At 55.0% G+C, this 17,186-nt stretch overlaps 1 protein-coding gene across 1 annotated transcript; it reads left to right on the forward strand.

The window, feature by feature from the left end:
- Positions 1 to 3,453, forward strand: COPS9 (COP9 signalosome subunit 9). The gene is made up of 3 exons (XM_041768240.1): positions 1 to 151; positions 966 to 1,038; positions 3,173 to 3,453. Exons 1-3 carry the CDS (start codon positions 89 to 91, stop codon positions 3,208 to 3,210), a joined length of 174 nt encoding a protein of 57 aa, XP_041624174.1. The 5' UTR covers positions 1 to 88; the 3' UTR covers positions 3,211 to 3,453.
- The last annotated feature ends 13,733 nt before the right edge of the window (positions 3,454 to 17,186 follow it).

Below are 17,186 nucleotides of genomic sequence, written 5' to 3' on the forward strand. Positions count from 1 at the left end.
TCCTCCGGCGCCTAGAGCCGCCGCGGCCGGCGCGCACCGGAAGAGGCGTCGGGCGGGCCGGAAGTGGGCCGGGGGCGCGGGCGGCGAGATGAAGCCGGCGGTGGACGAGATGTTCCCCGAGGGCGCCGGGCCCTACGTGGACCTGGACGAGGTGAGGCGCGGAGGCGGCGGCCAGGCGGGCGCCGGGGGACGCGGGGGCGGCGGGGGCGGCGCTGGGAGGCGGCCCAGGGGGCGGGCTGGGGGCTGGGGCCGGGAGGGGACGCGGCCCGGGAGCGGGTGGCCTGCGTGGCCCGGGGCAGGGCGGGAGGCCGGGGGCAGAGGAGGCGGAGGATCCCGGGATTTTTTTTTTTTTTTCTTTAAAACGTCTCGGGTTTGGGTTCCTGAGAACGACCGCGGAAGGGCCCAGGGGCAGCCGCCCGGCGACTCTGAGCCGGGGAAGGCGGGAGCAGGCGGCCCGGGGACCCTCCCCCATCCCCGTGTGGCCTCCGCCTGCCCGTCCGCGCTGGCCCGCGAGGCGCCGGGACCCCAGGCCCGCAGGGAGGCCCCCAGGGAAGGGGGTGGATGCTCCGCAGCAGCGGGGGGCGGTCCAGGGCCCAGGCGGCGGCGCAGGGTTCGCACAGACCCGGGGCCTCTGCGGCGCCCCGTGGGGGCTAGAGCCCTGCCCAGGGTTTGCAGGGAGGTGGCAGGTCAGGGCCGCAGCGGGATGCTGTGTGAGGAGCAGGGGGAGCCCAGGGATGCGGCGTAAGCGGCGTCCAAGACCCCAGGGGACCTTCAAGGTAATTCCCTGGGATGCCGCCCCTCCCGCCCGCTTTCTTGGCCTGAAACGAAACCCTGGCTCCGACCGGGGCACCTCTCCATCCCTCGCCCGCCTGCCTCTGCTGCAGGGCGCCCGGGGCCTGTAGGGCGCTGTCCCCCCCCCCCCTCCCGGAAAGCAGCCCTGACGCCGTGTCCCCTTTCCCTTCCAGGCAGGAGGTAGCACCGGGCTCCTGATGGACTTGGCAGCCAACGAGAAGGCAGTTCACGCAGACTTTTTCAACGGTGAGGACGCGGGGGTTGGGGATTCCAGGGCCAACCCGAGCGTTCCGTCGGGTGTGTGAGGCAGTGGAATACCTTGTGGCGGCCGCCTGGGGCCCTCGCCAGGACGCAGCGCGGTGTGTGTTAGACGGCGGCCTGGGCAGTCAGCCCTGCTTCTCAGGAGGAAAACAAAGTATAAAACTGCTCCCGGTCTTGGGTTCCAGTGGTCGAGCTTGCGCTGTAGCCACGCTTTTGGCGGCCTGAGCCCGTGGCAGAGGCTGGTCTGTTGTCGTGACCCGAGACTCGGGTGCAGGAACCCCAGGGGGGTTTCTCGTCTGCTGTAGGAGACGGCTGGCTTTCCTTCCCTCCCTGTGTCGTGTTGCTGGGTTCTGGCCCCGGGCTCCCTTCACGGCCACAACCCGGGCTCCCTGCCCTTGCCGCTGAAAGCAGGACTCCGTTGTACTTCAGAGCTTTGACGCTGGTTACCCAGAACCTGGATGATTAGTAGTGAAGAACCAAGGTGGCGTGACACCTTCCCACGGCCTTCCCACGTTATAGGGGGTGTTTCTCCTGCTGTTCTCAGGTCTCCTAAGGCCTTGTTCCTGCAGGTTGTATTCTTACTAAGACACAAGATAGGTCGTCTTCGGAGAGCCCGTGGTATTTTCCATCATCCTTCTTTCATCCAGGGTGTTGGTTTGATGCGCCCAGTCCCCGCTGGAGCCTGAGTCCACATTCTCTTATCTGGCGTCTTTTCAGCAAGTCGTTGCCTAAAAAGAAAAGCCAGGCTGCTTGCTTAGGTGCCGTCTTCCCGGGGAGCCGGCTGCTCCCCTGAGGCGACACCCGGGCTGCCACCAGCCTGGAGGACGGGACAGCCTTTCTCTAAGGTCTCCAGAGTCACCATGTGAAAGCCCCGCTCACATGGGGTGACCTCGGGAGGCCTCTCCCCAGGCAGGGCGGGTGATCTCCAGCAGTACCCGACCTGCTATCGCATGCAGTAATCTCCCTCAAGGTCCCACAGGTCCTCCGGATTTATAGACTTGTCTGCATTCCAGTGTTCAGGTGCACATGGTTTCTGAAAACAGCCCTTTAATTCTGCCAGGAAGGTACCTGGGGGGACCGGGGCCACCCAGCTTGGGGCCCTCCTCTCTCTGGTCGGGGCTGGAAAGGGAGGGAGCACAGAATGACTTTGTGCTGCATCGATCCACCCACCGACAGTTCACGAGGAGGGAGCACGTGGCCGTCAGGCTGTGCCAGTGCCCTGTGTTCAGGAAGCCGCTTACTAGCCGGGAGTGCCTAGGGTAGGGCTTCTGCCCCCTGGCCCCTGGGGCGTGCTCTCTTCACTCACTGTATGGTAGGCCAGGCACGAGGGGCAGCTGTGAGGGCAGTTTCTCTGGGGGCGGGGTGTCAGCTGGGGCTGGGGGCTGGGGAGAAAGGTGCAGAGCTGTGGGATGGGGAGTCTGCCCCGCTGCGCTGGGACTCCCGTGTCATTGCTGAGCAGAGGCGGCTGGGACACCGCCTTCCCTGCGAGTTTGGGGCCCTCCACACCTCTTTCCAGCTGTTTGTTCTGCACCGTTTGAACATGGGACTATGAGGAGACCCTTAGTTTCGTTTCCCCGTCGTGAGAGCAAGGCCTGCCCGTGGTAGAGAGTTTAGGAAACCCATAGACAAAGAGAATCCAGTGTTCTCTGGTGCTGAGGCAGGGGACCCATCCCAGTAAGCGGAACGCTGCGAGTGTGTGGTGCTTCTTCCAGCACAAAGGGCTCAGACTGTCTCTCAGGCGGGACCATTGGTTGGACTCCCTTGAAGACGGCCATTCTTGGGTGGCTCAGTTCTAGCACCTTCCTCCTGCCTGCCCTCTGCGTTCCTGTGCTTGCGCGGCGTCCGGTGCCTGCCAGCCTTCAGTGGCCTCGCCTCCGCCTGCATGCGTTTTCTTAAGATTGTCACCTAAATAGAAGATTAAAGGTGCTGCCTTCTGCACTACTCTGCCCCTGGACAGTATGATCTCTGCTGGATAAAATGGAATCTGGGAAAGCTCGTTTATTTCGATGGTTTACTGTTTTTTTTCTATTTTGGATGATTATGTAATTCATTTATTACAAGTTATTTTCTTAGTTTACCTTTCTGTCTAGTTAACGTGTAGTTTTGTTTGTTTACGTAGATTTTGAAGATCTGTTTGATGATGATGACATCCAGTGAGACGCCGTCCAGGGGTGCGTGTGTGCGTGTGCTCACGCCTGCACCGTACTGCACTGTACTGCTGTGGTGGAGCTCCGCAGGGGACAATGTCAGATGGCTCTAAAGATCTTGTGGACATTACTCGAAATTAGGAGGTGGTTATCAAGAAAGAGAAGGATGGTTTTAAATATCTGCATGAGGCCCGCTGATGTCTGAATGTGACCAACTTTTGTCCTTCAATTAAAAGTAAAAGTGATGCCGTCATTGCAGGGTAATTTTAATTCTTGAATTTTCAAGCAAATGTTATGAAAGTCTCTGTGCTCAGGTGTGGGCGCGTATGTGTTGGCATGGTGAGTGAGACACGTCTGTCAGCCTACAAGTACATACTACGCTCTTTTCCCCGTATGCAGTACCAAGTAATTGTGAGGGCTCACCCCCTGCAAAGTGTGGGCTAGACAGTCAGCGGTGTCGGGCGTGCATGTGGCCCTCCTCATAGCACGCTGGTCAGACCTTACTCTGGGCAGATGCGCCTGGCACGGTCCCCCCCTCCCCCAAGCTGGGCCTCGGGTCACCTACCCTAGCACTAGAGCAGCTGCTGTTGCGAGACCCGAGGCTCGAAGACTCAAGACAGCTAGATAATGACCCTGACGGAGGTGCCTTCCGTGTGAGAAATGTGTATGTTGGGCCATTTCAAAGAGGATGTAACACCTAAGGGAGAAAAAGGTGTTTTTGGCTTTCTTCTTGGCTCAGCTCAGCTATAGATAATGGCTGTAAAAACTAGGTAGGATTTCTCTTTCATGTCGATGTCAAAGTGAAGAGTGTTTCTTCGACCAGGAAGCGCCCATGCCACAGGACTACAGTGCTCCGCATATCTTAGAGATGAGCAGGGCCACGGAGTAGATGCTCAGCACATGCTGACCTCCCCCGGGACAACGCGCTCGACAGCATCACCTGGTAGCCCAAAGACAGATGAAGGTCTAACCTGAAGGAGCCCTCACCTCTGCTGTGTCCCCGTGAGTGCTGTGCGGGCTTCGTCTGTCACTTAGACGGTGCTCCTGCCCTGAGAGTGCTGCAGCCCAGGCCCTGGGAGAACTAGTCTGGCAAGCTGCCCTGGGCCCACACGAGAGTGGGGTCATGGCCCAGTGTCCCTGCCAGACAGGACAGGTCAGGTGTGGTCTGCTGTGTCGGAAGCCCCTTCCTCTGAGGCTTGGCCCTGGGCCGGGCCCCAAAGCACAGGCTGCCTCACAGGCGAGCTGCGCACTGTCTGCCTTCTGAGAGCAGCTTTCTTGGTGCTTAGCTTAATTCACGAGCAGTTTCTACTGTTTGCTAAGTGGGTTTCTCAGAACAGGCCCACAAGTGTATGGGGAGCAGCCAGGTGTTGGGGTGAATTCTTCGGGGTTACCCTACAGTCCTCATCCGTTGAGGTTTTCAACAGCTCCGGGTGGCTTGTGCCATTCTGCGTCAGGGCTGGCTGGGGCTCAGACCCACAGCGACCCTGCACTGACCCCTGTGTTGAGTGTCACCCAGGAGCTGTGGGCCCCACCCGACCCCCTCACCTGTCGGGCCTCCTTCCTTGTCGGCAGACGAGGCCCTTGGTTCCTGACGTGGCTCCTGGTTCTTGGGCCTCTGCCCGTCAGCAGGAGGGGGTGGCCCTAGGTGGAGGAAGGAGAACCAGAGCACGGGAACTCGATGGCTGCAGTGGGGAGCTCTGTGTGAGCCTTAGAATTCCGGGCGAGTCTGGTCCCGGCAGCTGTGTGAGTGCTAATCCCCGTGTGTGTGTGTGTGTGTGTGTGTGTGTGTGTGTGTGTGTGTGTGTGTGACACACGCGGTTAGACCCATAAGGCATTTGTGCCCTGGACCACCTTTTGCCTTCACAGAAGCTGCAGCTTCCTGGTGCCATGAGGCTCAGAGACAGAATTTGCACCTTCTCCCCCATCGTCTCGCTGTGCCTCGGCCATCCCCATGGGGAAGCGGCGAGTACGGTAGGAGACAGCAGCGTCCGCTTGTCCTGTGCGTGTGCGGACTCTTGCCGTTGTCAGTCATGTGTCTTCATTGACAGTGGCAAAAACACTTCCTCTCGCTTTTTCTACCTCCTTGCCTTGGGGCCTCGTGTGCCCATCTCTGGCACATTTAGAAATGCTGTGGGGACGCCTGGGGGGCTCAGCGGTGGAGCACCTGCCTTCAGCTCAGGTCATGATCCTGGGATCGAGTCCCACATCGGGCTGTCCGCGGGGAGCCTGCTTCTCCCTCTGACTGTGTCTCTGCCTCTCTCTCTGTGTCTCTCATGAATAAATAAATAAATCTTAAGAAAAAAATGCCGTGGAGTTATGCCACAGTTGACGCCAGGCCCAGCTGCCAGCCAAGGGGTGGAACGTGAGAAGGTGAGGCACAGCTGGGCCGGAACCCCTGGGGCTGCTTGGAGACCCAGCTGAGGGTGAGGAGACTCCTCAGTGAGGACGGGAGGCAGCTTACGCACCAGGGCCCGTGAGTGGAAGCGGGGATTTGTGGGCAGGCTGGAAGGACAGGTGAACAGAGGACAGCTGGCCCCAGGCTCAGGGACCCTCGAGGGGGCCGTCCCCCCACTTCCCCTGCCACGGGCTTCTCGGGCCAGGTGGGGCCAGGGTCCTGACAGTGCTGGCTATAGCTGGCCTGGTGTGCCCCCCGACCGCCAGCTGTGGCCAGGCTGCTGCTGGGACAGTGGGTGGCAGTGCCCACTCAGACCCCTGGAGCTGGGGAAGCACCTTTGTACAGAGCGGAAGGTGTCTGCTCCAGGGCCGTGATGGGTTCTTTGGGGAATATTCTGTTAACTGTCGGGGGATCCTCGGGATCTGAAGCTACCGGTTCTTGGATGTGAGGATGCTAATGAGAGGGAGCCCTTTCAAGACCTCGTGATCAACCCCACGTGTGGGGCTCAGGAAGCGACCCGAGAGGAAGACTGTCCTGAGTTTCACACTGTGGCAGGACTTCAGTCGGGGCCTCTGAAGGGACCGTCCCCTCTCCCGGCCCTCGTGTCCTCCCGAGTGGGGGCAGCGTTCACCTCACGCCAGCTCCGGCCCGGCCCTCCGTTGGAGCAGAGACGTGCCTGTGGCCTCTCAGGACTCTGGATACCACCCGAGACGGGGCAGGGGGCCGGCCTCTGAGTTTTGGCACAAACACCAGACAGCTGGGCTGAGCACGCTTCCAAAACAAGTCACATTTTTTAAAAAGCAGCGTTAGTGATTTTAGAAGACTTACCGCGGTGAATTCCGCCTGGAGCCAGGAGAAAGTGCTGAGGAGAGGCGCCCAGATAATAGGGCCCTTTGTTTCTCCAGAGGCTGAAGATGGACTCTGAGGGGCCGTAGAAGCAAAGCCTCGGCCAACGGCAGGGGTGACTGACTCCCCCCGCCCCCAAGGAGGTGGATGCAGCATCTCCGCACCCACCTCCTGCACCCAGCTCAGGTCACCGCGGAGGGGTCAGCCCCATGTGAGATCCGCAGGTGCCGCGTGTGCTGCTTGTCGTGTGGATGATGCTTAACCCCGACGAGCCAGAAAGTGAGCTGCTCAGAAGTACGGCTGGCTCACTGGTGTAACTTGGGGGAGCGCGTGTGGTGCCCTGGAATTGGCAAGTGCCCTCCAGGCGAAGAGCATCACCCCTTGGGGAGGAGCGGTGGCAGGGAGGGAGCGTCCCTTGGCCCGTGGGTGGCTGCACACCGGAGGGGCGGCTTGTAGCCAAGCAGTGGCTGCCACGCAGTCGTGCTCAGGAAGCGCCTGGATAAGTGGCACCTGCTGTGCGCGGTGCTGCAGCAGCCTGCGTCCCCACCGCAGTGCGCGAGGGCTCCTTTTCTCCACGGCCTCGCCAGCACCTGTTTCTTGTGTTTCTGATTTTAGCCATTCTGACAGGCGTGAGGTGATTCCTCATCGGCATCGTGATTTGCCTTCCCTTGCTGATGAGCGACGTGGAGCCTCTCTGTGTCTGTTGGCCGTCGGGACGTCTTTAGAGAAACGTCTGCTCAGGTCCTCTGCGTGTTCTTGAATCACATTATTTGGGGTGTTGTGGTTGTTGTTGTTGAGTTGTGTAAGTTCTTTATGTATTCTGGACACGCACCCTTCACTGAATACGTCATTTGCGGATACCCTCTCCCATTCTGTAGGCCGCCCTTTTCACATTGCTGACCGTGGCCTCCACCGTGTGAAAGCTTTTTATTTTGTGAAGTCCCAGTAGTTTATGTTTGCTTTTATTTTTCTTGCTTCAGGAGACATATCTAGGAAAAGTCGCCACGTCCGATGTTGGAGAAACCACCACCGCCTGTGCTCTTTTCTAGGAGCAATTTCTTGCTTCACATTTAGGTCTTTCACCTGTTTTGAACTTATTTTTGTGTGCGGCGTAGCAGAGTGGCCCAGTGTCCCTGTTCTGCACGCGGCTGTCCAGTGCTCCAGCACCGTTTGTGGAAGAGCCTGTCTTGTCCCCACAGTGTACCTGCCCCTGCCCTGTCCAGGGTTGGGTGACCATATAAGCAGGGGCTTATTTCTGGCCTCGCTTTGCTCCCATGGACGCAGGTGTCTGTTCCGGTGCCAGTACTGCGCTGCTTTGATTACTGTGGCTTTGTGGAATTGTTGAAATTTGGGGTTGCGATGTCTCCAGCTTGGTTCTTCTTTTTCAAGAAAGAGCAGCTTTGGCCGTTGAGAGTCTTTAGTGGTTCCACACAGACATTAGTGATATTTGTTCTAGTTCTGTGAGAAGTGATCCAGCCAAGTGCACCACGCACCACTGGGTACTCACCCGAAGAAAAGGAAGAACGCTAATTGGAGAAGATGCGCGCAGCTCGTGTTTGTTGCAGCATGATTTGCAGTAGCCAAGACCTGGAAGGAAGGGCTGTGTGTGTGTAACGGGTTATCACTCAGCCGGAACAAAGGCCGAGGTCTGGCGGCTCCGTGGATGGACCTAGAGGGTGTTCTGCTAAGTGTAGTAAGTCAGAGAAAGATGAATGTCATGATTTCATGCGTATGTGGAATCTGGAACACAAAACGAATAAACAAAGACACAGACCTGTAAACAAGGACACACTGGTGGCTGCTGGGGGAGGGGGGTGAGCAGAATGGGGAAGGGGAGCGGGAGGCGCAGGTTTTCTGACCGCGGGGATGAACGGGACAATCAGTGGCACTGGGGAGCGTGTGGTGGCGTGGTAGTGACGTAGTGACGCTGGTGAGCACAGCGTTAACACCCTGGGCACTCTTGTGCCGCCGTGCGTCAACTGCACTCAAGAATACGTGAATCTAAATAAACACAAGTGTATTGGATACGCAAGGGACTTTGACAATAACCAAGTCCTGGGTCCTGCTGGAGGACAGCAGCCTGGGGAGGTTGTGCGTGGGGCCCAGCGCCTGCTCCGCTCACCTTGGGGGCTCCCGGTGCCCCCAGCCAGGCTGGCAGGGCGGGGAGAGTGGGGCCTCCGGAAATGCCAGGCACGGGGCGTGGGGAAAGGCTAGGACATGGATTTCCATTCCAGTCCCAGCTGGCGAGAGAGAAGCTGCCCCGAGAGACCCTTCATCAGGTCCCTAGAGGTGGCACGGGCCAGACCTTGCCGGGACCCAACAGGCCCTGCCAGGTGAAGTGCTGCCTCCGCCTCCCAAAAAGTGCCGGCTGCACTGACCCTGCCTGGAGACAGCCCAATGCTTCGAGGGGCCTGGGCGAGGCTCTAGGCCGTTCCTCCTGGAGCCAGGGGTGGGGGGCGGGGGGCCTGCCTGCACTTTGCAGAGAGCTCCCCGTTCCTGCTCGGGGCCAGGTCTCCCTGCTGCCCACTCCCACCCAGTTCATTAGATCATTTGGGGGAGGGGATTGGGGTGTAGATGCTGCACAGAGAGAAGGCGGATCCTGCCACCAGTAGAGCCCCAGGACCGAGCTGCAAGGTCCTGTGAACTGGGGTGTTGGTGGGCCCAGCCCAGCCCCATGTGGGATGTGCAACGGAGGAAGCCGGGCCTCAGGCAGGTCCTGCAGGCCCAACACTCCAGGAGGTGGGGTCCTCACAGCCCCGGGTGACCTCCTGGTGAGACAGAGGCAGAGGGGTAGGCGGGGTGCACAAGGTGGCGGTGACCAGGCTCTCTGGAGCTCCTCCCCTCGATTTGCCCCCCTGTGCCTGCCTGAGCTGTGAAGTGGGGCTGCTGCGAGTGAGCAGGGCCCGAGTTACGCCCGGATCGCCCCCTGCACATGTGGCACTGCGAGCTGTGAGCATGCCCATGGGCCCCGGGAACCTTGGGTCCTCTGTCCTCCGCCTCCCCCTGCCCCTGAGTTCCTGTCCCTGTGGAATCACCATCTGCTCACGGCACAAGGGGATTTGCCCCCCGTGGCGCAGCTCTCAGGAGGCGCCCCAGCCCCGGGCTCGGGCTCGGGCGGCCTCCTCTCCCCCCAGAGGTGCGGACAGGCCGGGAGACAAACGGCGAATGTGGAAGGACCCACGGGAAGCGCACACCACGGATGCAGGGCCGCGGGGCCGGTGTGGACCGGGGTCGGGCGCCTGTGCAGAAGGGCAGCGGAGCCGCGCATCAGGAAAGGATGGGCCCGGGGACCGGGAAGACCGTGCGCAGAACCACGGCCCGTGCGAGGCTCCAGCTGCCGGTGGGTGTCCCGTGAGGCAGCAGACCCCACTCTCCTCCCTGGAGGGGCAAGCGTTTAAAGAACTTCATTATGTTGACTTGAAAATAGTGTAGTTGGGGTACGCGATCGGTGTCGGGTGTACCACGCGGGTCACACAGTCTGTGCGTGACTCCGTGCTCGCCATCTGAGCGTGGTCCCTCCTCCCCACGCAGCGCCACGGCGATCTCACTGGCCACCCTCCCCACACGGCCCTTCCCTGCCCTGCGCCCCACTGTTCCACAGCCGGGGTTTTGTCGGGCTTTGTCGGTCTCCGTCGGTCTCCGTCCCCTCCCCTACTCTGCCCACCCCCGCCCCTCCGCCCTGGCAACCACCAGTTTGAATAGGTCTGTGTTCACAGGGCTGATTCTGTTATCGGTTTGTTTATTCATCTATTTTTGTGGATTCACATAAATAAGTGGAATCATATGGTGTTTGTCTTTCTCCGACTTGTTTTCACTTAGCGTAACACCCTCCAGCTTCGGGACGCCCGGGTGGCTCCGTGGGTGAGCATCTTCGCCCAGGGCGTGACCCCGGGGTCCTGGGATCGAGTCCCGCATCAGGATCCCTGCAGGGAGCCTGCTTCTGCCTCTGCCTGTGTCTCTGTGTCTCCTGAATAAGTAAATACAATCGTTAAAAAAACAAAACAAAAACAACACCTTCTAGCTTCATCCAGGTCATCGCAAATAGCAAGACCTCCTTTTGTATGGCTGACGGGTATTCCACTGTGTGTGCGCAAGGTGAGGTGCAGGGGGTGGGGCGGGTACTTGACACACTTACACCTGTTCATCTAATACATAGAATTGACCTTTTGCCGCACGCGGTGTGTGCCCGCCCATACCTGTACAGCCGCACCCCCTCAGCCCATGGCTGTGACCATACACGGGGTACATGCTCACATATGTGGGGGGGTGTGTCCCAGAGGTGGAACTCACGGCCCTGCGGGGAAGGACACACCTGAAGAGCCTGAGCAAGCAGCGTGAGGGCAGGTGCTGGGGCAGGTGTAGGCTGCACTCTGGAGGAAGCCCCGGGTGGCGAGGAGGAGAGGGAGAGAAGAGTGGCCGGGTGTGTGCAGGGTCAGGGCCAGGTGGCCGGTGGGGTGGCCGCGGGGTGACTCGTGCGGGGCTCGGGGTGATTGGTTTTAGCCGCAGTCTCTGGACGGTGTTACTGGTTTTGTTCTGTTTGGTCCATCTCTGTACTCTTCCAACTTTAACTTTCATTTTGCTGAGACCTAATTTATCCTGTCACTAGGGGGGCAGGCTTCAGCCCCCAGCCGTGCCCGGCACGGTTAAGTAAATGTTGAAAGAACCTTTTGGAACTTTTGCTGAGACAGGAAAACCACCAGGCCTGCCGTGAAAATAACATTTGGAACAGTTGGCGTGTTTTTTCTTAGCCTCTTGCTGAGGATCTGAACAGTCCCACAAGGTGGCATTCATTGAAAGCCAACTCTGAGCACCACGTTTCCATTATTCCATCGTGAAGCCCCAGGATGTCCCAGAGGGCAGGTGGTGTGCCACTGGCACGAATAAACTGAGGCTCACCACGGCGACGTGACTCGCCCGGGCAGGCCCTCTGAGGACAGGAGGAGCAGGACGGTGCCCTGGAGAGGTACAGCAGGGCCACCCTGCTTAGGACACGGGTGCGGGTCTCACCCTCTGAGATGTGTGACCTGGGGCCCGGGCCTCTGCTTCCCGGAGGGTCAGAGAGACACCTAGCTCAAGACGAAATGAACACTTTCTGCTTGACAAAAGAAGCCACTGGGGGACCATCAAGCTGCAGACGGAGGAATATCAGGAATATCGTAGCGCATTAACTGACAAGGGACCCACCTCCAAAATACACAAAGGGCTTCTGCAAATCAACAATAAAAGCAGGAACAACCTGATGGAACTGGGAACGGGGACTTTATAAAAGGAGGTAGGCAAGTGACCAGGGCCACCTGAGAGGATGCCGGGCATCAAGGATCAGGGCAACGGCGCCGGGATGTGATCTCGCATTTGCTTGAGTGGACACAGTCTGAAACAAGGACGGGTGTCGGGGCTGGGGGGCCCTCGGGGGGCCGTGTCCGGTCTGCCATGCGGGGCGGTGGCTGGGCAGCCGCCTTACTAGGCTAAGCCTCCACCCTCTTGCAGACCGTCTGCTGCGAGCTGCACTTTCAGGCATTTGCCTAAGAGGGAGGAGTCCGCGAGCACCAAGCTGGGCCCCGATCGGCCTTGCTCACCGGGCCCCAGACTGGCCCCTGCCCCCGTGCGCCCAGCCAGGGAGCGAGCGCCCGGTGAGCGCGTGGGGGACACCGCAGCGTGGGGCTAGAGAAAGCAGCTAGGCCCGAGGAGAACAGGAGCAGGTGCGGGCGGAGCGCATCCAGGGGACGAGGGTTAGAGCCTGGAGGGGTGGGGTGGCCCCGACGGGCAGTGCAGGCTGAAGCGGCCGCCGGGTCGGAAGTTTCCGTCTCGTGTGCAGCTGGTGGTTTCGTGGTTGCATTTAATCGTCAGGACCCATCAGATTGAGCGCTTAGGTCTGTGCATTTGATGATCTGTCGGCTGCTCGATGATTTTTTTCAAGGGCAGCGCGTCATTGTCATTAGTGTGCTGGGGCGGCGCTGAGCCAGCACCGCGCTGGGCGGCTTCAACAGCAGAGACTTTCCTCCGAGTCTGGAGGCAGGAGGTCCCAGATCACGGTGTTGCCAGGGCTGGTTTCTGCTGAGACGGCTCTCCGCGGCCTGCAGACGGCTGTCTCCTCCTGTCCTCCCTGGCCTCGTCCCCGCCAGCGTCGGGTGTCTCCTCCTCCTCCTGGAGGGACACCAGGCCTATGGAGCTGGGGACCCACTCTTTGGCCTCATTTAGCTTCGGCTGTGTCCTCAAAGGCCCTGTCTCCAGATCCAGTCACGTGGGGTGTTGGGCTTCAACCTGTGAACTTCGCGGGGGTGGGGTGGGGGACACAACTCAGTTCATAACAGAGTTTAATTATTATTATTATTATCATTATTATTATTGGTGTTCAGTTTGCCAACATATAGCATAACACCCAGTGCTCATCCCATCAAGTGCTCCCCTCCGTGCCTGTCACCCAGTCACCCCACCTCCCACCCACCTCCCTTTCTACCACCCCTAGTTCGTTTCCCAGAGTTAGGAGTCACAAAGAGAGTTTTTTTTTTAATAAATTAATTTTTATTGGTGTTCAATTTACCAACATACAGAATAACACCCAGTGCTCATCCCGTCAAGTGCCCCCCCTCAGTGCCCGTCACCCAGTCACCCCCACCCCCCGCCCTCCTCCTCTTCCACCACCCCTAGTTCATTTCCCAGAGTTAGGAGTCTTTATGTTCTGTCTCCCTTCCTGATATTTCCCAACATTTCTTCTCCCTTCCTTTATATTCCCTTTCACTATTATCTATATTCCCCAAATGAATGAGAACATACACTGTTTGTCCTTCTCCGATTGACTTACCGCACTCAGCATCATACCCTCCAGTTCCATCCACGTTGAAGCAAATGGTGAGTATTCGTCGTTTTTAATCGCTGAGGAATATTCCATCGTATACATAAACCACATCTTCTCTATCCATCATCTTTTGATGGACACCGAGGCTCCTTCCACAGTGTGGCTATTGTGGACATTGCTGCTAGAAACATCGGGGTGCAGGTGTCCTGGCGTTTCATTGCATCTGAATCTTTGGGGTAAATCCCCAGCAGTGCAATTGCTGGGTCGTAGGGCAGGTCTATTTTTAACTCACAAAGAGAGTTTTTGAAAGGGAAAAAGAATACCTGCTTGCAGAGTGGTCATGAGGATTACACCAAGGAAGACAGACCTGAACACGGGCCCCGCCACGCACCCCGCCTGAGCAAGAGGGCACCCTCATGGTCAGCGGCTCTGGAAGGCCGGGCTGTTTGGCCTCCATCCTTAGGGGCTGTTCACCCGGATCGCGTGCGGGTCCTAGCTCGTCCTGGCACGAAACCACCGTGGAAGGAAGGTGCACTTTGTCAACTAAGGAATTCGCGCCGCCTGCTGACCGAGGACACCGCCCTCGGCTGCTGATCAGAGGCAAGATGGTCTTCCCAGCATGCCTGGGTCTGGCCGCTTTCGCCTCTCACCCTTGGAAGCAAAATGCAGGGAACTCGTTGAATCCTCGAACTGTTTTCTATGGAGAGGTGTGGACATTGAAGGTAAAAGAAAAAACGGCTCCGGATGTCTGTATTCAGAACCGAAATAAGAAATGAAGCTGCCCCTGCTCCTCGAGTCACCAGGCAGGAAACAAGAATTTTCAAGTGCTTATTTGTCAAAGTAACTTTGCTGCCGTTCCGTTCACACGCAGTTCAAGGCACCCATTTTAAGGGCACGGGTGATGATGTGGCAAATGTGTGTATCCACGTAACTTGTGTCACATTCAAGATCCAGGACATTTCCATTATCCCCAAACCCCAGACATCCCCTCCTACTCCTCCGTACTCAGGACCCTCCACCTGCAATGTCTAACCCACTTTCTGTAAACACAGCAGCGTTGTGCCGCTCTAGCGTCTCATACACACACGTCCTACCCCTTCGCATCTGGGGTATTTTCCCCGAGATGATGTTTTTGAGATTCGCCCACCCTGATCCGTGTACCAGCAGCTCATTCTTTATTGCTGAATATGCGCTGTCGTACAGGCGCCGTCTTCTATGTTTTTTTTTTTCTTCTAGAAGTTCTGTTTTGTATCTGTGATCCATTTCAAATTAATATATATGCACAGCAAGGGCAAGATTTGAGGATCATTTTATATTTTCACATGGATGTCTAGTTTGTCTAGCAATTGATTTCCATATTGATAATAGCATCAGATAATCAGACTATTTGTCTTTATTACTATAGCATTGGGGTGAGTCTTGAAGTCAGGTAGTATCAATCCTCCAACTTTGTTCTGCTCCTTTGATATTTTGTCGTCTCCTCTCAGTCTTTTACCTCCCCATAGAAAATTTAGAATCAGTTTCTTAATATCTACAAAATAACTGCCTGTGACTTTGATTGGGATTGCATTGAATCTATAGATCGAGTTGGAAAAAACTTCACATCTTGACAATAGTGAGCCTTGCTATCCATGAACATGAGATATCCCTCCATTTATCTGGCTCTCTTTGTTTCCTTTCATCACACATTTGTAGTTTTCCTCATACAGATTTTGTACCTACTTTGTCAAATGTACACCCGAGCATTTCATTTCCAGGGAGTGATAATGTGAGCAGTGATACTGTAAATAGTATTGTCTTTACAATATCAATTTCTGCTCATTTATTGCTGGTATATAAGGCTAAAAATTAGCCTTATATCCTGCAAGCTTGCTGTAATTGCTTATTAGTGCCAAGAGATTTTGTAGTTGTTGCTGTTGATTCTTTTGGATTTTGTACAGGTGATTGTGTCATCTGTGAACAAAGTTTTATTTCTTCCTTCCCAATCAGGAGGTCTTATGTTTCCTTTTTTTCCTCTCTGTTTTATGGAATTTGCTTGGACTTCCAGCATGATTTTGAAATGGCGTGGTGAGAGGGGATATCCTTTTCTTGCTCCTGATCCGAGTGGAAAAGCGTCATATCTCACATCATTGAGTATGATGTCAGCTCTAGGTTTCTTGTAGACATTCTCTATCAGTTTGAGGAAGTTGCTTTCATTCCTAATTTACTGATAGTTTTTTTTTTTTTGGATGGATGACAAATGCTTTTTCTACATCTATTGATATCACATGATTTTTCTTCTTTAGCCTGTTAATTTGATGGATTATATTATTTGACTTAAAATGTTTAATTAGCTTTGCATACCTGGGATAAATCTCACTTGGTTGTGGTGTGTGATTATTTTTATATTGTTTCTTTTTCAGATGTAGAGTTCGGTAATTCATCAGTTGCATATAACAGCCAGTGGTCATCCCATCAAGTGCCCTCCTCAAGATCCATCACCCCGTTACCCCATCCCCCCACCCACCTCCCCTGCAGCAACCCTCAGTTTATTTCCTATAGTTAAGTGTCTCTCATGCTTTGTCTCCCTCTCTGATGACTTCCCATTCAGTGTTCTCTCCCTTCCCCTATGATCCTCTGTGCTGTTTCTTATGTTCCATGTATGAGTGAAACCACATGATAATTGTCTTTCTCCGATTGACTTATTTCACTCAGCATAATACCCTTTAGTTCCTTCCATGTCGATATAAATGGTGGATATTCATCCTTTCTGATGGCTGAGTAATATTCCATTGTATATATAGACCACATCTTCTTTATCCGTTCATCTGCCCGTGGACACTTGGTCTCTTTCCATAGTTTGGCTCTTGTGGACATTGCTGCTATAAACACTGGGGGCAGGTGTCCTGGTGTTTCACTTCTGTATCTGTATCTTTGGAGTATATACCCAGTAGTGCAACTGGGTCATAGGGCAGGTCTATTTTTAACTTTCTGAGGAACCTCCACACTGTTCTCCAGAGTGGCTGCACCAGTTCACATTCCCACCAACAGTGCAAGAGGGTTCCCTTTTCTCTGCATCCTCGCCAACATTTGTCGTTCCTGACTTGTTACTTGTAGCCATTCTGGCTGGTGTGAGGTGGTATCTTACTGTGGTTTTAATTTATATTTCCCTGATGCCCAGTGATGTTGAGCATTTTTTCATGTGTCTGCTGGCAGTTTGTATGTCTTCTTTGGAGAAATGTCTGTTCATGTCTTCTGCCCATTTCTTGACTGAATTATTTGCTTTTTGAGTGCTGAGTTTGGTAAATTCTTTATAAATCTTGGATCAATTTGCTAATATTTTGTTGGGGATTTTTGTATCTTTGTTCATGAGAGGTATTGGTCTGTACTTTTCTTGTGATGTCTTTACCTGGTCTTGGTACTAGGGTAATTCTGGCCTCATATAATGACTTGGAAAGCATTCCTCTGAGAGAGATTGTAGAGAATTAGTACAATCTATTCTTTAAATGTTTGGTAGAATTCATCAGCATCTGAGTTTAGTGCTTTCTGTTTTGGAAGGTTATTAACTACTGGTTTCAATTTCTTTAAAAGATATAGGCATATCCAGATTGCCAGTTTCTTCTTGTGTGAATTTTGGCAAATTGTGTTTTTAAATAAATTGGTCCATTTAATTTACCAAGTTTTTGGATATTAAGTTGTTTTAGTAATCTTTTATGATCCATTTAATGTCCATAGGTCTGTAGTGATGTCCCCTTTGCCATTTCTGATATTAGTAATTTTTGTCCTCTCTGTTTTTCTTAGTCTGGCTAGAGGCTCATCAGTTTTGTCGATTTTTTTTTTGTTTATTTTATTTTATTTTATTTTATTTTATTTTATTTTATATTTTTTATTATTTTTTTTAATAAATTAATTTTTATTGGGGTTCAGTTTACCAACATACAGAATAACACCCAGTGCTCATCCCGTCAAG

The sequence above is a fragment of the Vulpes lagopus genome, chromosome 8 (assembly GCF_018345385.1).
Source record: "Vulpes lagopus strain Blue_001 chromosome 8, ASM1834538v1, whole genome shotgun sequence".
NCBI classification, from domain to species: Eukaryota; Metazoa; Chordata; class Mammalia; order Carnivora; family Canidae; genus Vulpes; species Vulpes lagopus.

Bases quoted from the DNA above. Each gene is read 5' to 3' on its own strand.
- COPS9 (XM_041768240.1), top strand. From the start codon at position 89: ATGAAGCCGGCGGTGGACGAGATGTTCCCCGAGGGCGCCGGGCCCTAC. The intron at 152-965 runs GTGAGGCGCGGA...TTTCCCTTCCAG, and splicing joins CCTACGTGGACCTGGACGAG to GCAGGAGGTAGCACCGGGCT. The intron at 1,039-3,172 runs GTGAGGACGCGG...TTGTTTACGTAG, and splicing joins TCACGCAGACTTTTTCAACG to ATTTTGAAGATCTGTTTGAT.